This window comes from Giraffa tippelskirchi, chromosome 3 (genome assembly GCF_054371585.1).
Source record: "Giraffa tippelskirchi isolate mGirTip1 chromosome 3, T2T-mGirTip1v1.2.pri, whole genome shotgun sequence".
NCBI lineage: Eukaryota > Metazoa > Chordata > Mammalia > Artiodactyla > Giraffidae > Giraffa > Giraffa tippelskirchi.
Window position 1 is genome coordinate 8,585,445 of NC_137277.1, and position 22,540 is coordinate 8,607,984.

A 22,540-nucleotide genomic window follows, 5' to 3' on the forward strand; every position below is an offset into this window, starting at 1 on the left:
TACCAACTGAGCTATGAGGGAAGCCCAATTATTATTATTAATTAATTATTATTAAGTCCATAGTTTACATCAGGATTACATAGGTGTCGTACATCCTGTGGGTTTGGATCAATGTTTCGGGTCATGTATCCACCACTACAGTGTCATACAGCCCTAAAAATCCCCGCGTTCCACCTCTTTATTCCCCCCATCTCTTGGCAATCACTAAATACTGTCTCTGTAGTTTTGCCTCTTCCAGAATGTCGTATAGCTGGAATCATACATTCTGCAGCGTTTTCAGATTGGTTTCTTTCATTCAGCACCACAAAGCTTCTTGAGTTAAGCCGTCTCTACCCTCACGTGAGGATGCAGTGGGTGGATCCCCTTCAGAGGTGCAATACCTACTGCAAGGCATCCTCTGAAGATCCTCAAAAAGTCTATCTGAAAGCGTTTATGTTGAAGGAGCAACATGGGAGTCTGTAACAGTTAAATATGTCATTTATGATGACCTTGAGCCACAAGAAAATGATTAATGTTTCATTACTCTACTCATGAATTTGAACAAACTCGGGGAGACAGTGGAGGACAGAGGAGCCTGGCGTGCTGCAGTCCATGGGGTCGCAAAGAGTCGGGCATGGCTTAGCGATTGAAAAACAAGTCATGAAGGCAAGTGATTACATCATACATTTTAAAGAGAGTTGTCCATAAAATTAAAATTTCATGCTTGAACAATTAACCTTGAAGCATCCTGAAAATGCTTTCATTCCTCCTCCTTCTTTCTCTTGTCTTTCCTTCAGATTTTGGGCATTTTTTTTGTTTGTGCAGTATCACTAATTCCCCATCCATGGCTCAGTGGTAAAGAATACGCCTGCCAATACAGGAGATGCCAGAGACGTGGGTTCGATCCCTGAGTCGGGAAGATCCGCTGGAGCTGGAAATGGCAATTCACTCCATTATTCTTGCCTGGAGAATCCAATGGACAGAGGAGCCTGGTGGGCTACAGTCCACAGGGTCGCACAGAACCGGACATGACTGAGCGACTGAGTGCTCACAGAAACACACATAAACACACAGACACACTCAGTATCAGTACAGCACATTTCTAGGTGCCCAGGTACTTGTAAATTATAACCCACAGGCAGAAATGCTAGCATGAAGGGGCCAACCATACACAGGGAACACCCAAGGGTCCTCCATGACTCCAGGATCTATCTGCTCAGAGGATGCATGTGCACCAGAGTGTTGCAGGAAGAGGGACCCCTTCCAGGGCCCGAAACCGGGCTCTTGTCTAACACTCGGAAATGAATTGTTCGAGGAGACACATGTGCTAACAAAGCAAGCGATTTTATTGGGAAAGGGCACCCGGGTGGAGAGCCGTAGGGTAAGGGAACCCAGGAGAACAGCTCTGTCTCATGGCTTGCAGTCTCGGGTTTTATGGTGATGGGATTAGTTTCTGAGTTGTCTTTAGCCCAATCATTCTGACTCAGAGTCCTTGCTGGTGATGCACGCCTTGTTCAGCCAAGATGGATGCCAGAGAGATTCTGGGAGGTGGTCGGACATGTGGTGTCTCCTTTTGATCTTTCCCGAATTCTTCTGGTTTGTGGAGGCTTATTAGTTCCATGTTCCTTACCGGGACCTCCTGTCTTAAAACAACTTATGCAAATAGTTACTATGGTGCCTGGCCAGGGTGGCGGTTTCAATCAGCGTGCTTCCCCTAACAAGAGGACCTCTGACTTGAGCTAAGTGAGGCGACCAACCCCTACTGTGCCCATTAGACAGATTCTTGATAGGCAGTTGGGCCTTGGGAAGGTCAGGCATCAGTACGGCGGTGAAATCATCATGCCTACTGACCAGAATCAGGACAGAGCTCAGCCTTCTGCCTTGGCTGGAGCGAAATTTGCGGGAGCCTGTGCAAGTGGTCCTTGGGGGAGTGTGTGTGTGGGTGTGTGTGGCTATCCCAGAACTCAAGGACAGATGTTAACAATTCATCTCCAGTTTCCAGGCCTGTGGCTTCTCCCCTCCGTCGCCTCCTCCCCAGGACCCCAGATAAGGAGCCGGAGGTTGACCCAGGTGGAGTCTAGCATCCACTCTGGTCCAATCAGTCTAGCCAGAGGGTGTGGGACGGTGCACGTAGCCAGACCTGCAGGGCTGTGGCTGGACAGATTTCTTAAGAAAGAAAGGGGAGCAGGTGGAACAATCTGGTGGAACCATGTGTGCCTCGATTCTTACTTAGGCAGGTTTTCTACTCTCTAGCAGGCAATGGAAATGCTTTTGGACCTCTGAGGAGAGGCAAAAGGGAAGAGGGTGTTTTGGTGATGTTAATTCTACCTCCGTTTTCCGTACAGTCTCTGGATTGTCGGGCAGAAGGCAGCGTTGCGCCCCAGCTGAGAGCTTGGGAGTGCTTCCGGAATCGGAATCGTTTCCTCCGCTCCCTCTGGACCTCTGGACCGCAGGTTCTGGGATGCCGTGCGCCTCCCGCTCCGCCACGCCCTTCCCACTTCCAGGATCACCTCGGCTGCCTGGCAAATTCTTGCTCATTCTTTAAAACCTTGTTTTGGAATTACCTCAGTAAAACTCTGACAACACCCGCTAGACAAAATTCGTCACTTTTTCCTCTGTATTAAAACAAAAAATCATTTTCTTATGGAAAACTTCTTTAGGGATACAAAAGCAGAGAGAATTCTGTACAATTTTTGCTCAGGAACTCATTCTCCTGACTGCATTACCCAGGTTATAAAGACGCGTGCCCTCGTATCTGCGCTCCGACGTCGAGGCCCTGACCGCGCACAGCACCTGGTGCCCGAAAGGTATTCGATATTTCTCAGATGGAACAGAAGTTATCATCTGGTCCAACGTACCCATTGTACAGATGACATAACTGAGGCCCCAGTTCATCAAGCAGTCGAGGCAGTCTGCTCCTCTGGATTACCAGGAAAGTAGCGGGGCACATACGGTAGGGACCTCCTGCCCGGTCCTGCCCGGTCCACTTAGCCGGCCTGCGGACTCCGGATCCCGCCCCCCCACCGCCCCGGGCTGTGTGGAACGACCACCACCCAGCCCCAGGCCGCTTCCTGCGCCCCTCCTCCAGGTGCCACCTGGCGAGGCCCCGCCCCGCCCAGACTCTGGACTGGAAAAGTGCCGGCGACGCCCCGGAAGGAAACGTTCGTGCCTGGGGGGTGTGGCTGCTGGGGACGGTCGCCACCTTGGCGACCCCCACCGTCGAACAGCTTGCATCGGGGCTGCAGTGTAGGGACCGCGCCCGGACAGAACCAGGGCGAGCTCAGGATCCGGCGCGGGACTGGCGCTCCAGGCCGGGGTCTGGATGCGCCGCGCGTTGGGCTCCGCCAGGTGTGAGGGCGCGGGGCGGGCCGGGCCGGGGCGGGGCCGGCCCCGACCCCTCCTCCCGGCCCTCACCCCTCCCACTCCCGGCCCGGGATTAGCGACCTGGGAGCCCGAGCCCCGCGGCCTCCCCGCCACACTCTGCTGGGAGCGGCGGCCGCGACGGCACCATGAAGAAGTCTTACACAGGTGGGCACCGCGCCCGGAGCGGAGGGGAGGTCGGGGTCCCGGGGCAAGCTTTGAGGTGTGGAGCGTCCCACCGGCCAGCTGATGCAGCTGCACCCCGCATCGGGATCGCTGACCAGACGCTGGGCCCCCCCCCACCACACTTTTCTCCTTTGCTTCTACGTCGCCGCTCCAGGGTCTCGGCCCGCGCGCTAGTCCGAGACCACTGGTGCCCTGGGGAGTCCGGGTGCTCGAACTCTCTGACCCCCAAGACGATTGGGCCCTGATTCTGACCTTGGCGGAGAGTCTCCTGCCCCCGTCTGTCGGCTACTACTCGCTCAGGTGTCTGGATGGGCCACTGTGGGAGCCACTGCCCTGGGCTGGCCGTCCCTCCTCTTCACCCTCCTTCCCTCTTGTACCTTCTCCGGAATCGCTGACTTGACAGGGGCCGAGAGTCCGGGCGTTCTGGGTCCCCCTCCGTGCGTATGTGTGCGTGGGAGGGGGCTGTGTGGAGGATTTCCTTGGGGCCAGCTTCTAGGACTGGTGGTCCAGGTCTTAGCATCCTTTCTTCAGGTGAATTCCTGTTATTCTTCTACCCAGTGGAGCACCGGAAATTCCCAAATGGGACCATCCAGCTACACCTGAAGCCCACTCAGATTCACCTCTAGGGTGTCAGGATGCCTTTTGGTTTGCTGGCATCCCAGCTTCACTAGCAGGCTTGACAGGTGAAGGGGCCTGGCCAGTTCCCACCATGCACTCAGGATCCTTTGTAAGCATTTTCCCCTTGGGTACTCTGAAGTTCCATTTTGAGGATGGGTAAACTGAGGTCACAAGCCTTGGAGGTCTGGTTAAGGATAATCTTGATCTGTTCTTTTTTCCCATCCTTTTTTTAATTTGTGATTTTCCCCAAGGGATCCAGGCCGGATCCTTTGTCTTCCTCAATGGTCAAGTTATAAACAGCATCTCTTCTGCTAACCCTGCAAAATTTCTCCTTATGTTCTTCCCCTTAATCTACTTGGACATGAAGTTTTCTGCCAAGGACTCATGAATTAATTTTTCTTGATAAGAGGACAGAGTCATGGTACTTAGTTGGAGCTGAAGAGGTCTTTTGGGCCATCCCTCTGCCTTTGGGACATTTTCCCAGTCTTCTCCTGCTTTCCATTTTTTCAGAAACAAAACAAGTAATAAAGAATAACTTGTTTCAAAGAGAATTCAGAACTTCCCCTAAAATGGCCTTCTGGGTCAGTGGCTTAGAATTTCAACTTTTACCCGCTGTTGCAAACAGCATGGCCCTCACCCATCCTGAACACAGCTCCCTCTCAGGAGTGTGGGGGCATTGATGTAATGGTGGGGGAGGAGGGGGCTTCCAGGTGGCATAGGCAAGGATTTGGCGCTCGGCCTCTCTCCCCAACAGGTTCCAAATTCTTGAGATGGTTGTGGGCATCGCCCTTTCCCTGAGTTCGGCAGCCCAATGTGGCCCAGGGACACCAGTTGGCTCTTGCGCTTGGCTCCTCACACTTGGCCTTCTGCTGATCAGTCTGGCCACCAGAGTCCCCCCAGTGAGCTGGCCTTTTCCTGGGAGGACTTTGAGACCCTCCTACACAGATGCCAGAGGGCCTCTGAGGCAGGCTGGATGTGTCTTCTCCATGCCTGCTCCCTCCTGCCCTGGCAAATTAAAAAAAAGAAAAAAGAAAAAAAGAGGAAGGTTTCAAAGTAATGTTCACAGGTGGGTAGGAACCAGCTCTTGTAAAGGCGGCCTTCTGTCTCCGGTGTTTACCTGAAGGGGCAGGGCCCTGGAGGACGGGCCTGGGAGAGCTTGGACCTCTTCCAGCTTCTTCTCCTGGCGATGGTCCAAGGCGAGCTGGGTCACTCTGTTGCAGTTGTGTGGGGTTGGGCTGGAGGGGGCTGGCCCAGGGCCGAGGTGGCCACTTGGTCCCCTTCTGAGGGGGCTCCAGTTCTCTGGTGCCCTCTCTTGTTGAGAAGTCAGACTGACTTCCATGTAGCATCAGTGCCCTGAAATTAGGGAAAGCATCAAACTGTGAAGGATCCCCAGTGTTAAAAAAATTCAAGGACAGCCAACCAGGAGGGCTTTTATTTTTTATCTGGATTGAGTGGGATTATTCCTTTGAGACCTATTTGTGGGCTCAAAAATAAATCGAGAGACTTCCCTGGTGGTCCAGTGGCTAAGACTCTGTGCTCCCAGAACAGGGGGCCTGCCTGGGTTTGATCCCTGGTCGGGGAACTAGATCCCACATGCTGCAACTAAGACCTATTAAAGCCAAGTAAATAATAAATGTTGTTGTTTAGACGCTAAAAAAGAAACAAAGAAATCAAATATGTTATCAGCAGAGCTGGCTTGAGCACTCATGAGTCTCTGAAAAGGGAGGAATTTTAAAAATATGTTTGAGGGGATCCTGAGTGCCTTGGATAAACACTCACTGGACACATTACGCACTGGGCCTGTCCAGCCAGGGCCTTGAGGGTACAAAGATGGTGGAAAGACGTGGTCCTTGTTTGCAAGCAAGCTGCATTCTCATGGGAGGTAAGATGCAGAGTGTTAACCTGGCTAGTTAACACCCCCGCCCCTCCCACCCCAACGAGTGGTACAGTCTCCAAAAGCTACTGGATTGCCCTGGGTAGGGGAGGTTTTTCTGGGGGACCTGAGATTGAAGTGGGCCTTGAAGAATGAGCAGCTTTGAGAAGGTGGAGAATAAAAAGGGTCCTTCTAGGTGGGGAACAGAGTGAGTACCCCCTGAGGCTGCAGGATGCCAGGGGGTTGCGTGGGAACAGCTCTGTGTCCGGTGGTTCCAGTTCTGCTCCAGGCACTTCCTGGATACACCTCACTCAATGTTCCAGCCAGGCAGAGCTGTGGGCAGTGTGGCCCAGTGGTTCACAGCACGGGCTCCCGGAATTAAATCCTAGGCTGGCACCTCCTCCATCTCGTCGTGTGTCTTGTTTGCCTCGTCTGTTAGACACGGGCAGTGCTCATTTGTTATAACGATGAAATGAGCTCATGCGTGAAAGGCTTGAATGCCTGCGCCATCCGTAGCTTGCTTCATTATCCTTATCACCCGCAGGACGCACGCACAAGGAGCTGTGTGTCACCAGCTTTGCCAGGATGCCTGGGGGGCTGCTGGCGCCCTCCCTGGGCCTCTGTTGGTTTGAAGGCCAGGCCTGTGGCCCGGGCTTCTCCCTCAGCCCCTTGGCGTCAGAGCGGGCTGCTGTCTGAACTCTCCGGTGTCCTGAATTTGGGACTTCTGGTTGCATATTGTGCCACTGTGCCTTTCAGTGGCCCCGGATCCCCTGGGAATTCTCAGTGCTGAGGGTGCTTAGCTGAGGTCCACGAGCCACAGAAATGGGGAATAAAATCGAGCCGGTGTGCACTTGGGGAATTATTCGGAGATGCTTGGTGACTTTCAGGAGATCCCCGAAGCGGTACCTGGCCTACCAAAGGTTGAAAAGCTCTTGCACTTGCTCCGCAGAGCCCTGGGCAGGACGGGAGGCTGCAGTTAGAGAGATTAGCCTGGCGAGCAGCCTTCCCCACGCCCAGCGCTTGGGGAGCTGAGTTCTGGGAAGCGGAGACTAGAGGAGCAAGTCCTGGAGCGGGAGCCGGGGTTGAGGGCGAGGAGCACGGGGGTGTGGGGGAGTGGGGGAGGAAAGGCCGGTTCCTGCCCCTTCTGGCCCTGCCCCTCCGCCCCGCTCCGCTCTGGCTGCCGCACCTCTGCCTCCTCAGGTCCCAGCCTGCTCGCTCGGGCTGCTGCAGGGACCTGGGTGGAGAGAAAGAGCCACCTCAGGCAGTCTGTCCATGGCTCCCTTGGACTGGTGCCGAGGGTCACGGACCCTTGTGGACCCAGAGGCCCTCCCAGTCCTTGGGGAGCTGGCGGAGCCTGATGCTGTGACCCACCCTCTCCCCAGCCTGTTGGCAGTTATCTGCCCACCCCTCCGCCTCACCTCTCCCCAGCCCCCCACCAAAGTCACCTGCCTGTCAGCATCTCCTCAGCCTGCCCTGAGGGGGTCCAGACACACAGTGCCATGCACCTGATGACGCACCTGAGTTTGAGACAGCCCCCACTCCTCCTGGAGACCCCCTGGGTGACCAGTTCAGGCCAGCTGGGGTGCAGAAGGGACACGAGATCGCCCCTCAAGGCCAGCGGTCTGGAGTGTATGTCCAGGTGGAAGGACGGGCCGGCCACGTGCCCGGAGCTCCCATGTGCCAGTGTCAGCAGAGGGCATCTCACCAGGGACCCCAATATCTGGAAAAGGCACCCCCCACCATCCTCCGCCCGGCTTCTTGGGCCACCCTCCTCGAAGACTCCCTGCCTGTCCCAGGCCCCACAGGGATGGGACCTGGGGGTGGGACCTTGTTTCTGCATTCACCTCTGTTTGTCCATGAGCAGGGTTGCGTGGGCTCTGCAGTTTGCTTAAGATGGGCTTGATAAGAAGGGTTCAGCACACAGCCGCGCGCAGGGCCCGGCCCCCGGGGCCTTGAGCGCCAGTTCCTGGGCGGATCCCACTGGTGGCCTTGGCGGGGGGAGGGGGGCTGGAGAGAGAGGTCCCAGGCCTTGGGGGGCAGAGGGGCAGGTGGGGGGGTAAGTGGTGGGTGGGGAGGGAGATGACATGCTGGGTTCCTGCACCCCTCCAGGAGCTGTTGCTTGGTTTTTTCATGTATATATATATATTTTGACTGTGCTGGGTCTTCCGTGTGGCATGCGGGCTTTCTCTAGTTGTGGTTTGCGGGCTTAGTTGCTCTGCGGCATGCGGGATCTTAGCTCCCCCACCGCGGCTCAGACCCGCATACTCTGCATTGCAAGGTGAATTCTTAACCACTAGATCACCGGGGAAGTCCCTGGAGCTGTAACTTTGGAACACCCCAGCCACAGGCACCGCCAGGGGATTTATGGGGGATCGGTGGGTATGAGTGGCGGGGATGCCCCCTGGGGCCCCAAAGAGGCGCACACAAGGTTACAGCCCCCACAGTGCTCTAGCAGAGACCTTGGCCAGTGAGTCCCTGTGGCAGCTACAAGAGATTGCCTTTCCAGAAGCACTGATGGAAGGCAGCCTGTCCTGCTGGTCACAGGGCTCTGGGGCTGGGTCAGGCCTGAGGTCAGGCCTGGGACCATGGGGCCCTGAGTTTGATAGGAGAACTGAAGGATCCCTGAGGCCGGTAGCTGGTCAGCCTGCCCCTTCCCTGTTGGGCAGCTGTAACCGGGCCCAGAAACTGTCAAGAGGCCAAGTACCCATGGTTTTGCTAGAGCAGCTGGGCAGAGCTGAGGGTGCCCATTTTGCAAGTTCCTGGCCTGTTTCGAGCCTCGGTGTAGGTTCAGTTGTTCTTCCCAGAAGAGTCTGCCGGACATCGCTGAGGGCTGGCTCCTTCCTGCAGGCAGGTGGCTTTCCGCACTGCTTTGGAAGGGCGTCCTGGCCTTGGGTCTCCTGGGTTGAGTGTGGCCTTCTGCTCCCAGCCCAGTTTCTCCCTGCCTTATCTCCCTGTCCCCACCCTGGGGGCCGGGTCCATTTGCAGCCCACGTGAAGGGGGGCATTGAGGCGCTGCCTGGGGGAGGGGGAGGCGGCTCCGGGTGTCCTGCTGTCAGTGGCCTCTTGGAAGCCCTGCAACAACTGAGCTTTGTTCCGGGCTTAATCTGACCTGGTTCTGTGAAGCGTGACTGCTGGCAGCTTGCACGCCTCTGGGATAGGAAGGGCGAGAGGAAGATGATCCCAGCGCACAGGTCAGCTGGCTGCCCACCCTCTCTGGACGGAGCTCGAGTCCTGGTCATCCTCTGAGCAGTGCTGGCTTTGTGACGGGGAAGAGGAACCCTGGATGACCACTCCGGCCTGCATGTGTGGCCCCCAGCTTCCCAAGGGCCCCTGGAAGTGCTGGGTGGGGCGAGAAGGGCCAGATCACCCCCCTCTTCAGGAAGTAGTGCCCTCCCTGGCCCAGGGTTTCAGAGGCCAGACCGAGGCAGGAGGGATCCCCATGAGAGAGGGGGGTGACCTTGCCCTTTTCTGGTTCCTGGGGAGGCCTTGCTCCCCCCAGAACTCTTAAAGGGTAGGTGTACCATGAAGCCTGGGCTGTGACTGGGCCCTACTGGGCCTCTCAAGGCTGTAGCTCTGAACCAGGGGCTGGCCGCGTCCACCCTAGACCTCCCTGAGAGTGTGCCTGGGCCCCTTGTCCCGGCTGGGCCAGGCGTGTTGGGGCAGCCTGGCCGGGGATCACTCCCACAAGCGTGGTTACCAGGAGGGGCTGGGAAGACCTGGGCAGAGGCTAGCTGGCAGGCCGCCTCGGGCTTGTCCTGCCAATCAATCTGATCCACATCCTGGGGCTTTCACAGTCCTCCCCTGGACTGTGCCTCCTGTTTCCACCAGGATTGGGGCTCAGCCCGAGAATAAGGCTCCTGTAACCCAAAGCCACTTGGAAGTGGGTTAAACGCAACCCTGTCATCTTCCAGCCAAAGGACTGGGGTAATCAACCCAGAGGGATATGGGGGGATGGTGGTTTGCAAACCTCACTAATGAACAGGTGACTTGGACTCTAGATGCAGGGCCCAGGCGCAGGTGTTGGGTTTTTGTGCAGAGGGTACCCAGTGTAGACGTCGTGGGGACAACGCCAGGTGGTGGAATGACAGCCGTGTGCGCAGAGTGGCAGCATCGTGGGGGCCGGAGCAGGGGAGGTAGACTTCCGGTCCATGTCAGGGGCCCCGAGGTGTGGTGAATGGACTCTGGGCCATGCGGAGCCGATCTTCCTGGTGGCAGGGTTTTCCTGGTCGCTGGGGACTGATGCTCTAGCTGCCAAGCCTGTGCCTTACTTTACTTTTTAAAGGAAAACTTTCTAAAAGACGCTGTTTATCTCTTCTTTCTCTCGGCTTTTTCTTTATTTGGTTGTTCATTGTGGTGATGCTCAGTCACTCAGTCGTGTCCAACTCTTTGAGACCCCATGGACTGTAGCCCGCCAGGCTCCTCTGTCCACAGGGTTTTCCAGGCAAGAACACTGGAGTGGGTTGCCATTTCCTACTCGAGGGGAATCTTCCCAACCCTGGGATGGAACCCACGTCTCTGGCATCTCTTGCACTGGCGGGCGGATTCTTTACCACTGAGCCACCTGGGAAGCCCCAGGTAATCTTGTTCATTACTTGTTACCAAACAATGTGAACAGGAAATTAAAAGAACAGATTCTCCAATCCTATCAGTTACAACATTGCTTTTTGTGTTCCGTTTGGACTTGTTTCCACATGCATGGTTGTATTGTGTGATTTAATTATCAAAGGGATATAATGTTTTTTCAGAGAGTTGCATAGTCTCTGTACAGATCATTTTTAATTCTGCTCTTTTCACATTAAAATCAGATCTCATGCATGGATTCCCTAATTACAGTTTGAATGGCTTTTCAGAGTGGATGCTGCCGAATTTACTTAGCCCTCCTCTCACCAGAGCACTTAAACGGTCTGCAGATGCTGGCGCTCTTCCTTGGTGATGGGCGTCCGTGACCCTGAACCGAGAATGCTGTGCTGAGCTGGAGATGTTAACAGTAGCCGTGCTTGTAGCTGTGAGACATGGACTGGCTGGATACTGGAAATTTTTGGAGGCAATTAATTTAATAAAATACTGCCCAAGATGATTCCCTTTTCCAGCATTCCTGGGAGGGCTCCAGAAACCAAACAAGTGTTCTTTTCTTTATACAATTTTACTTATTTATTTTTGGCTGTGCTGGATTTTCACTGCTGCAGGGCTTTTCTCTAGCTCTGGGCAGCGGGGGCTGCTCTAGTAGTGTGCAGGCTTCTCTTAGCGGGGCACGGACTCTAGGGCACTGGGGCTCGTGGGCTCAGTGGTGCAGCTCCCCGGCTCTAAGAGGACAGGCTCAGGAGTTGTGCACAGGCTTAGTTGCTCTGAGACATGTGGGATCTTCCCAGTTCAGGGATCGAGCCTGCATTGACAGGTGAATTCTTTACCATTGAGCTGCCAGAGAAGTCCCAAACAAGTGTTCTTAACCCAGCAGTTTATTAAGAGGTTTAATGAACAGAAAATGCCATTTGCCCCAATTATCAGCCTGCTTATAGCCGCTGAGAAGTCCCCGGGTTTTCTTGTCCTTTAAAAGCTCTGCCCTGTTGCCTACAGTCTGCGATTCCTCTCTGTGAGGAATGATGCCAACTGCTCCCCCCCTCGCTGCCTCTCCTCTCCCTCTCTTCTTTGGACCCTAGAGGATGCAGAAGGGGGTTTCCTTGCTTCCTTGGGCCAGCCTGAATGCCCTAGTCTTAGAGATGGGCTGCCTGCCCCCAGGTAAGCAGCCACCTCTCCTGGAGATCATTCATTCTGCTGCCAGGTTACTTGGGCTGCAGTTTCTTCTGGAACCTTCAGGCTCCGCAGGCCAGGCCCCAGTGCTGCCTGTCCAGCCGACCCTCCGTGGCTGCTCTTTTGTTTCTCTCACCTCCTGTCTTCCCTCCCAGGGGGCCTCTGCCCCTCAGTCCCTGATCGCACCTCCCTATGTGTATCCTTGGATTTAATCTCGGGAGCATTGACAGGTTGAGTGAGACACGCCCACCTCTTTGGTGACCTGCTGCCCAGTAAGCAGAAGGACTCAAAGAATGGTTCAGCCTTTCTCATATTCTGGGGTGTCCCCTTGCTGCTCCTTTTGTTGTTTCATTTATTTCTGATCGCTAACCATCCTCCACCTTATCCACGATTTCCTCCTTGGTCCATTGGCCCTACTTTGTCAGTCTGCTCATCTTTCTCACATGAACAGTTTGCTTGTGGCATGTGAACCGAGGTCTAACCAGGAAACAAAAACCACTCCAGGATTTAGAAAGAAGGACTTAAATGTACAGAAGATGGAGAAGCCGAATAGGGCACAAAGAGGCAGCCAGGGTTGTGTGTGGGGTTTATGCAGCTCTTTAACGGTACGCATGGGGTTATTTGTTTAGAATGAGAAAAGAAATTTGAGATTATAAGTTTTAAACAGTGGACAGATCTCATAAGCATCCCTCCAATTCAGAAAGCTAACATTAATTTTTTCTATCAATCAACTACTTGTCTTGTCTCCAAAGTAATTTATTTCCCTACATTTTTTAGCTGAATATTGCTTGATCACTTCTTTATATGATGATTGTGCAATATGGTTTTTTACTGAGAGAATAGAAAGTTAATTCATCTCTTAGTTAATAAAAATTTAGGAACTTCCCTGGTTGGGGGGGGGGCGTTGTCCAGTAATTAAGACTCCGCCCTGCCAATACAGGGGACACAGGTTTCATCCCTGGTTGGGGAACTAAGATCCTGCATACTGTGCAACGTAGCCAAATAATTTTTTTTAATTTAATTTTTACTTTTGGTAGTTGGGATGTGTGAAAAAGGGTACCTTAACTCAGAGCTTTTGGCACTGCTGCAATTTTTCATCCTATAAACACAAGAATTCTGATAAATTCCGTTTTCATGTGATTCCCGTCCAGAAAGAAAGAGACAAGTACGGGGCATTTGTAACTGTATGTGGTGTGCATGCGTGCTAAGTTGCTTCAGTCATGTCTGACTGTTTACGACCCCATGGACTGTAGCCCGCCAGGCTTCTCTGGCCATGGGGATTCTCCAGGCAAGAATACTGGAGTGGGTTGCCATTCCCTTCTCCAGGGGATCTTCCCAACCCAAGGATCAAACCCAAGTCTCTTACGTCTCCTGCACTGTCAGGCGGGTTCTTTACCACTCGTGCCATTTGGGAAGCTCCAACTTTATGTGGTACATTATTGCATTTCTTTCTGACCAGAGATACTTTCTGTTTTGAGTTGAAGAGAATTGGATTCTCTGCTTACAACATTTTATCTGGTGACTGGAATAATTTCCCACAGACCAGCCTCTGGCTAGGTCTTCCCTGGTGGCTCCGTTGGTAAGAATCTGCCTGCAATGCAGGAGACCAGCGTTCAATCCCTGGATCGGAAAGATCCCCTAGAGAAGGAAATGGCAACCCACTCCAGTATCCTTGTCTGGGAAATCCCAAGGACAGGGGAGCCTGGCAAACGATAGTCCATGAGGTCACAAGAGTCAAACACGACTTAGCGACCAAACCACCAGCAGCCTCTGGCTCCATATGCTTCAAGTCTTGCTCTCCCACACTGCCCCCGTTTTTCTGGCAACAGGTACTGCGGGACACATTCATATCTTTTTTTTCCATTTACTTTATTATTTTTTTAACTTGTAATTTTGTATTGGGATATAGCCGATTAGCAATGTTGTAACAGTTTTAGATGAACAGCGAAGGGACTCAGCCGTATACCTGTATCCGTTCTCCCCAAACTCCCCTCCCATCCAGACTGCCACATAACACTGAGGAGAGTTCTATGTGCCATACAGTCGGTCCCTGTTGGTTATCCGTTTTAAATACAGCAGACACATTCCTATCTTATTCCTTCAGATTTTGCACAGTAGACAGATTTGGGAAAGTAAGTAGAAGGAGTATTCCTGGCCTTAACATGGGGGTGACGAGCAGTCACTTAACTATGCATGGAAATAACTGTAAATCTTGTAAATAAAGCCCACTGAAATCCAAACTATTCTCCCAATTCAACTTTTCATTAGCAGGAGCTCCCAAAGGCCTGTCACCCCTCCGCTGGTACCGTGCACAAGAGAAAGGACTGGGCAGGAACTCAGAGTAGAAGGAGAAAGCAATCATAACCGATTGGGGTTAAAATTTATTCCATTTTGCAAATCTTGCAAAAACACTTGACTATGTGAACATATTTCTATGGCCCTTGTCAACTACCTTGAAATGGGATGTACCTGAATTAAGGACCCTGGTGTCTGATGTTTCTTAGCTCCTTGGAGGCAATCAGAGATCAGCGGGGAGAAGCCATTACTCCCCATCCACCCCCCATCAGGGGATCAGAGGGAGGAAGGCGTGTTATTAGAGTCCAGGGATCAGGGTTACCTGATGGATGGCTGGATGAAGGTGAACCTGCCTGGCCGGAGCTGCAGCTGCAGAGTAGACAAAATCTGCCACTGGAGAAACCTTCCAAGGCTGAGAGCCAGGGAAAGATCTACCCTGGATCCCCCTGGCTCGCACCTCCCAGTCTCCTCCTATAGGTGGAATCCAGCCAAAAGGCTGTAGACCTGGGGACCCAGAGACCTCAGCCTGCAGAGGTCAACTCCTCTGCCACTAAAGAGAGCCTGGGAAGGGAGAAGGATGGGGGTTCATTTCTGCTTTAAATTATCTGTTGTTTAGTTGAAATTCAGACTTAGCTGTCGTGTTTTTTTGTTATTTGCTTTGGCCGTGCCGCTCAGCTCGTGGGATCTTAGTTCCCGACCAGGGATTGAACCCGTATCCTTGGCAGCGAAAGCATGGAGTCCTAACTACTGTACCACCAAGGAATTCCCAAGTATCATGTATTTTGGATGGCAGGGTCTTTTATGTGAATGGGACCCAGAGTGCAGACACCCAGGGCTGGCAAACCCTCAAGGGAAGGGCCCCGTGCGTCAGCACTGATGTCACGTGATGAGCCTGGCCTCTAGTGGTGATGATGCAGGGCCCTCCACGGGCCAGAGCTGCTGACACTTCCTCAGTCTATGATATCGGTGTTGCCTCCCCACTGGGCTGGGAGTGCCACCGAGAGAGTGGCCAGCTCACTGTTGGTCACCACTGTGTCCCCATCTCCTTACGCAGCGCCCGGTGCAGAGGAGATGCTCACTAATACTTTCATGAGTCTACATTTTGTAGGTGCGGAAACTGAGGCTTAGAAAGGCTAAAAACTTAACCGAAGATGCAGTGAGAGCTGGAGGTGGATTTGCACCCTGGTGTCTCTTACTCTCACCTGGGTGTGGCTCTGCCTGGCCCCACCCTAGCCGTCAGCATCAGGGGCTAGGCCCCCTTTGGGCTGGGGCTTTGCAGCTGGGTGGGCTGTGGGCCAGGAGCACCCCCTCCACTTGACAAGGGGAATGGCAGGTCAGAGCGGAAGTCAGAGAAGGGACTAGAACCTGTTTCTTTGAGATTCCAAGCTTTGCTGAAAATGGAACTTTCTGCAGTATTTAGTCTTATGCTGGAGCAGCTCAGCCAGGCAGAAGGATTCCTTGCCTTGTGGATGAATCCTTGAGGTTCCCTTTAATACACAGCCCCAGCTGCCAGCCTGGAGGGAGGAGGAAGGCTGCCCTGCTCACCTGTTGAGTGCACACCTCAGTGGGCAGCAAATGCCAAGGGCAGAGGAGGGACAAGAGGAAGAGGCTTATCTCCTTATCTCAGGTTCCTCTGAAGATAAGCCTGGAATGGGACCCTTCACTGCCAGCTGAAGCCCTTGGCTTTGACCCAGACAGCTCTTCACAGCCTCTGTGAGCACACGAACCCCAGGAGAAGGGGAAGATTGTGGTGCTGTGGGCAGCCGGAGCGGCAGAAGGCTCCTGGCCAAGGTCTGAATGACTTTGTCCTTTCCGGACGGACTCGCGTGATTCTTAAGAAAAAACTGAGTATTGATTCCTTGCTGCAGATAACCTCCTGTCGTTATTGAAAATGGGTGTTTGTGCTTGAGTTTGCACTGTGCCCCTTCCTGCAAAGCTCCCTTTTGAGAAAATGATGACTTTCTGGCTGGGAAGGGCTGTCCAGTCCCATACATTGCTGGCAGTAGAGCAAAGGATGTGTGTGTGCGTGTGTGTGTGGCCACGTCACCCTCCCCTCAGGACAGCCTGATTCCTGCTCTGCCCCCTCCTTGGGTTAAGATGTCTGGGGTGTGTGAGACCGCAGAGGGGTTGAGGACGGCCACCCCGATCATAGGTGGGACAGTGTGGCTCTGCGACCCCAATAGGAGAAGATGATGGTGCATGAAGTCCCCTGTCACTAATATAATAATAATACACTGGGCTTCCCTGATGGCTCAGTGGTAAAACACCCGTCTGCCAATGCAGAAAACGCGGGTTCGATCCCTGGGTCAGCAAGATCCCCTGGAGAAGGAAATGACAGCCCACTCCAGTATTCTTGTCTGGAAAATTCCATGGACAGAAGAGCCTGGTGGGGTCGCAAAAGAGTCAGACACGACTCAGCAACTAAACAATAATACACTAGCTCCAGAGTCTATGTAGATTCTCAGTGCCCATTTAATCTTGTATTTTGCCAGATTCTATCATAAAAATTTGGCTGAAAGGAAACAAATATAAGAGGTCTTCATAGTGACTGTGTCCTTCTCTCTCTTTTCCAGACTCCCCAAATTATATGCATGGGGAACACCCATGAGATAGGCATCCAGGCCCCCTAGACTCGGGGGCCAGCACTGGTCTGCCCAGTTGAGGGGCACCTGGCTGATCTATGGTGAAGGGTCAGGGAGAACGCAGGGCTGTTTACCTGGGGGTGGGCTCTGCCATCAGGCTGTAGTAATGCTCTCCACCCCGATGGTATTTTTACAAGGCAGTGCTCCCCAGAGCATCCCAGCTATCCTCCCCCTGCCCCTGGCCACCTCGATCATGGGTGGAACATGAGTCACCCACTTTCTTTCGAGGACCAAGAGCCCCATCTCCGTGTCTGGCCACCTTCTTTCCTGATTGAAATGCTGCGTTTTCCTTCTCTCTGGGACACAGAGCAGCAGTGAGTCCTGTCCCCACTCACTGCTTCCTCTTGTCTTTTGTCTCATCTGATCTGAAGTGTTTCTTTTTTTTTATTTAATTTATTTTTTGGCTGTGCTGTATGGCCTGTGGGATCTTAGTTCCCCTGCCAGTGACTGAGCCCATGTTCCCTGCAGTGGAAGTGCTGATTCTTAACCAGTAGACCACCAGGGAAGTCCCAGAAGTGTACTTTAATCTTGTGGCCTCCACGTGTGAAACCTGACTAGTGTTCCTCACTGGCCTGTAGTTCGTGAACAGTTGGGACATGGCCTTGGCCCTGCCTAGGTGAGCACAGATTCCAGATGGGGAGTTTTTGGGGGTGGGAGGGGGGCAAGTATGGGAGCGCACTGGGATTCACAGCCCCCAAATCCTCACTGTTTTCTCCGGATCACAGACCCTGTCCTGACTTCCTCTAATGAGCAGTCCATCCTGGAGGCCAGGAGGGCTGTCAACTTCCCTTCGTTGGCAGGGAGTCAAATAGGACTCCTGGTAGCCTTTCTTGGGGTAGCAGCACCCCAGCTGCAACATGCAAGGTGCCTTAGTTATAACTTAAAAGTGAAAGTGAAAGTCACTCAGTCATATTCGACTCTCTGCGACCCCATGGAGTATTCAGTCCATGATATCCAGGCCAGAATACTGGAGTGGGTAGCCATTCCCGTCTCCATGGTTATAACTTACATTTTGTTTAAATGCCTAAGCACAGGGCGGCCAATGGTTGTTAATGCCCAGCTGTAAATCCCTGGGTCTAGGCTGGTATATGTATGTGGCTGTCATATAATATGGTGGTTTAGTCCCTAAGTTGTGTCTGACTCTTTGTGACCCCATAGACTGTAGCCCTCCAGGCCACTCTGTGTATGGGATTCTCCAGGCAAGAACACTAGAGTGGGTTGCCATTTCCTTCTCTAGTCATATTATATATATATATATATATTTTTAAACAGGGCTGCAGCCAAGCCTCTTTTCTTTTTTAAAAAATATTTGTATGGCTGTTTTGTGTCTTAGCTGCAGCACGCGAGATCTTTGGTCTTTGTTGAGGCATATGGGATCTAGCTCCTTGACCAGGGATTGAACATGTGTCCCCTGCATTGGGAGGTGGATTCTTAACCACTGGACCACCAGAGGGGTCCCAATAACTATTATAATGATAATTTATATTAGTATATCATTAATATCCTAAAAATTATATTATCTATTGAGTGTATATTTTGTGCCGGGCACTGTGCTAAGTGCCTACAATGTGTGACCTCATTTAATCTTAGTCACCTGTGAGTAATCCCCATCTCTGTCCCCATTCTGCAGATAGGAAAGCTGAGGCTTGGAAAGGGGAGGTCACCCGCAGTGAGTGCCTGGTGAGGTCTGGATTCAAGCCCTGTTCATCTGACTGCAGGCTTTCCTGCCTCCCTGGCCTCTGAGAACTCAAATAATTTGGTTTGGGATGACGCCAGAGAGCTGAACTTCAAATCATCTCCCCTCTTTCTGAGTATGTTTTATTTTGAAATCGCATAAAAAACAACTCTGTTCTCCCCTGGAGAGAGCCATTCAATGTCTTGGAGGCTTTTCCGGCTACCTGTTCACTGGTCTCGGACACAGACCTGAGGAGTTAGGTCCGAGGAACTGAATTTCCGCTGCTGTAGGTTTGGGGTTTCTTCCAGGGCTCTGGAGGAGGCGGCCCCGGGCTCGGGAACCTCGGGTGCCCGCCTCCCCTTCTTTTTAAAGGGAGCAGGCCTGGCATCTTCTCTGTGCCAGGGGCTGCCTGGCACCAGCCGTGCATTTCGGGAAATCTGAAAAATAAACAGTGTAAATAAAACCATAACTCCACCCAAGAAATCTGAGACACGGGCTATCTTCCTTATTAACATGGCTCCACCCCCACCGTGGGTTTGGTTCTTGGGGGTCAGATGCCTGGGGTTGGGGTTTAACCTGAATAGACCCTCTTCTCTCTCTCTCTTTTTTCAATCTTTGTCCAGGAGGGTGGGCATCCAGCTGGCCTGGGGGGAGGTGCACCCGGAAGTGACTCGATCCACAGGAATGTGGGGTCTGGTCTTTCTCCATTCCTCGCCCTGCTGTTTCCATATCAAGGATTCACCGGGTTCGTGGGCTCAGCTATGGCTCACTGGTGCCACTTTCAGCCCAGACAGCTGACCTCAAAGCAGCTCATTGTGTGTGTGTGTGTTGGGGGTGGTGGTGGGACAGATGTTGAGAATTCTCATGTGTCTGTTAGGGTGTGGAGGGAGGTCACAGCCATCACGGGGACGAGGCTGGAGCTGGCACCAGGGGTGCCCATGCTCACTCTTCTGTCCTCTCAGCAGCCTTGGGGGCAGCACCTGCCTCCACCTCCCTCTCCCCCCAGTCCTTGAATCAGAGCCACTCCAGGTTTGCCCTCTCCTGGTTTTAAGGGACTGCACATTCTGGGAGCCGGATGCCGACCCTTCATGCCCCCACAGGTCTGAGGCTGTGGTCCACCCAGCCTGTGTGGCGGGGCCAGCCTGGAATCACCATTCGCCTTTCTCACTCAGCAGGGTGATTCGCCTTTATCACTTTTCATCAGTGTCATGTGGGTGCCCAGGGAAGAATGCCCCCGTCTCTACTGTGTGAGGCCAGCGATAGTCAGAGTTCCTCAGAGCAACGGTTCTAGCAGGAGAGAGGGAGGGAGTGATGAGGAATTGGCTCATGCAGTTACCATCTGCCATCTGCAAGTTGGGCACCCAGGGAAGCCGCTGGTGGATTCAGTCCAAGTCTGAGAACTGAGAACCCAGGGGAGGCGATGCTTAGTCCTGGGGCAGGAGGAGACCTGGGGCTGCAGCTCAGGCGGTCAGGCAGAGAGAGAATTCTCCTTTCCTCTGCCTTTTGTTCTGTTCAGGCCCTCATGGGACTAGAGGATGCCCGCCCGCACTGGGGAGGTGACCTGCTTCTCCCAGACTACCAGTCACATGTTCATCTCATCCAGAAACACCCTCACAGACAAGGCCAGAAATAACGTTTAGCCAAATATCTGGGCATCCTGTGATCCAGTTAAAAATGACACATACAATCAAACATTGCAGTCTCTGTTATGGCTGGGGTGGGGCCAGGGGCTTTGTAGGAGTTTTGACAGCTTCAGGGCTTCTGACCCTCACTTCCCTCATCTGTGAAATAGGGTGGTGGCACCTGCCTCGTGGGTCTGTCACACTGAGTGAGTAGGAGAATGGACCTAAAGCCCATGGTTGTCATGGAGCCTTGGTGCTGGAAGTGGCTGTGAGAGCCCAGTGTCCTGGCCCTCTTTCAAGGACCCTCCAGTCCTCATCTCCTCAAAGCTTTACCAGTCACCCCAGCTCCCAGTGCTCACCGCCCTTGGGAACCACATGTCAATGCGTCTCTTGCAGTGTTGTTTACATGTTGTGTATGTGTGTGTGTGAGAGTCAGTCATGTCCAACTCTTTGCAACCCCATGGACTGTAGCCTGCCAGGCTCCTCTGTCCATGGGATTCTTCAGACAAGAATACTGGAGTGGGTTGCCATTCCCTTCTCCAGGGGATCTTCCCAAGCCAGGGATTGAACCCAGGTCTCCTGCATTGCAGGCAGATTCTTTACCATCTGAGCCACCAGGGAAGCCAATTTACATGGTAGGTGAGTTCAACTCAACCTGGAGCCGTCTTAGGGTCTTCCCCAGCCTGGAAGGAGGCCAGGGCTTAGTGGCTGATATTTGCCAGCACCAGGCCTTGAAGGACAGCCCTCTTCCCATCTTGTTGTCAGCCGTTGAGTCATCCTGCAGACGTGAGGACTGTCTTCGTCCTGGGGGCTGGACAGGAAGACCAGGCCTGCAGGCTGCCCTGCTCGGGGCTCTGGAAACTTTCAAAACAAAGCTGACTGCATTCACTCCTGGTCGGTCATAGTTTAGGAGTGGGCTTGTGGAATAAGTGATGAATAAATGAATGAGTCTCTCTGGCAGACTGCAGGGGAGGAGCTGGCATGTCTGACTCTAGCAATCAGGGTGCGTGTCAGACGGCAGAGGCTGCAGGCAGGTGTCCGGGTCCAGCCTGGGCCCGTCCTTTGCTGCGGGTTCTTCTCCAGTGTGTGTTGTTGTCTGCTGGGAAGGCTTCCACTGGGCCAACATGAGTGTCCCCACTGCCCTCTGCAGGTTGCCCTGGTTGTGCAGACAGCAGACCCCAGAGCACCATGACCTTGGCCGCAATAGGACAGCCACCTGCCTCTACCTCTTAGAAACCTCTCGAGTTTGGTTGGCTTAGCATCTCAGCAAATCTGCTCTAGTTGGGACTTGCCTGCCCTGAGCCTCCCCAGGGATCAAGCGCTGGGCCAAGGGGTGTATGCAGGGAGGCAGGAGGCCGAGTTAATCCGGGGCTGTGTTCTGGCTCCCTCCTCAGGGGTGGAGAGGGAGGAGAACAGCTCATCCACCACTCTCCCCAGTCCAGCCCGGCTTACCCCCTGTTACAGACCCAGGACAGGGAAACCCCACTTCCTAAGAAGGTAGATGCGGGTCGTACCGGAGCCGGCCCGCACCTGACCTGTGCCAGCACCTTCCATCCTGCAGACAGTCCTGGCGGCCGGCACCCTGGAGCCCAGCCCAGGTTTTGGAGTGCGATGGACTTCACTTTGTTCTGGGCTCAACTCCTCATAGCTTTGTGGCCTCCGACAAGTGATGCAACCCCACTGAGACTTGGTTATCTCATCTGCAAAAAGGAGTAATAAAGGTCGGGTGGGAAAATGTGCATAAGGGGTTTGACCCAGTGCCTGCTCCGCATCCAGACGGTGGTGGCTGTTCCTGCAGGGGGCTGCTGGGGCCAGGTGTTACCTGGGAGGGCTAGGGCCTCTGGCCCCACAAGGGGTGGATTTCTGGTTCTGAAACCCCTGACAGGAACCGAGGTGAGGATATGCCCAGTGTTAACCTTCCTCTGGTGGCCTTGGGTGACCTTTGCCCTCTGCCCCTGTCTTTAGGAGTCACACGGACCTCCAGCGGCCGTCTCCGGAAGCTTGGTGACCCAACTGGCCCAGGTAAGTGACTAGTTCAGCCTTGGCCCGCTTGGTTCGTCTGGGGGCGGGAGTTACTGCTCATGGGCTCTGAAGAGACTCTGCCAACCATGACCCGGCCTGGGCGAAGGGGTGGGGATAGAGGAGGTGGAGGGGATATGGGGCTCTACCTCTCAACCTTGGTGTCCCCGCTGGGTCTGTGACTTTTCCCCTCTGGGCATCTCCGGCCTGTCAGACCTGAGCCTGGTATGGTCATCACAGGAGCTGATCTTGCATCTTTGTTGTCACATCCAGTGGCCAGGCCCAGGGGCTGGACTCTGTCCATGGCCTCTTGTTAGAGGACATTGGGGCCCAGGGGTGAAGGGACTTGCTCCCCTTGGATATGACAGGGGTGTGCTGGGGACCTGCTAGGTGCCAGACCCCAGGCTGGACTGGCAGAGGGACATCATGGTGACATAGCAGTTGTTTTAGAAGGAGGGGTTGTGCCCACCGAAGCCCACGCCCCCCCAAGCCCACGCCCCACCTTCTAGATAACAGAACTTTCT

At 53.5% G+C, this 22,540-nt stretch overlaps 1 protein-coding gene across 1 annotated transcript in view; it reads left to right on the forward strand.

Moving 5' to 3' along the window:
• Positions 1–3,144: 3,144 nt before the first annotated feature.
• The window catches only part of SEPTIN9 (septin 9), a 179,338-nt gene continuing 159,942 nt past the window's right edge, over positions 3,145–22,540 (forward strand). The window contains exons 1-2 of the mRNA XM_081575587.1: positions 3,145–3,507; positions 21,963–22,019. Coding sequence (XP_081431713.1) covers positions 3,489–3,507; positions 21,963–22,019 — 76 coding nt within the window. The 5' untranslated portion in view covers positions 3,145–3,488. The remainder of the gene's footprint in view (positions 3,508–21,962; positions 22,020–22,540) is intronic.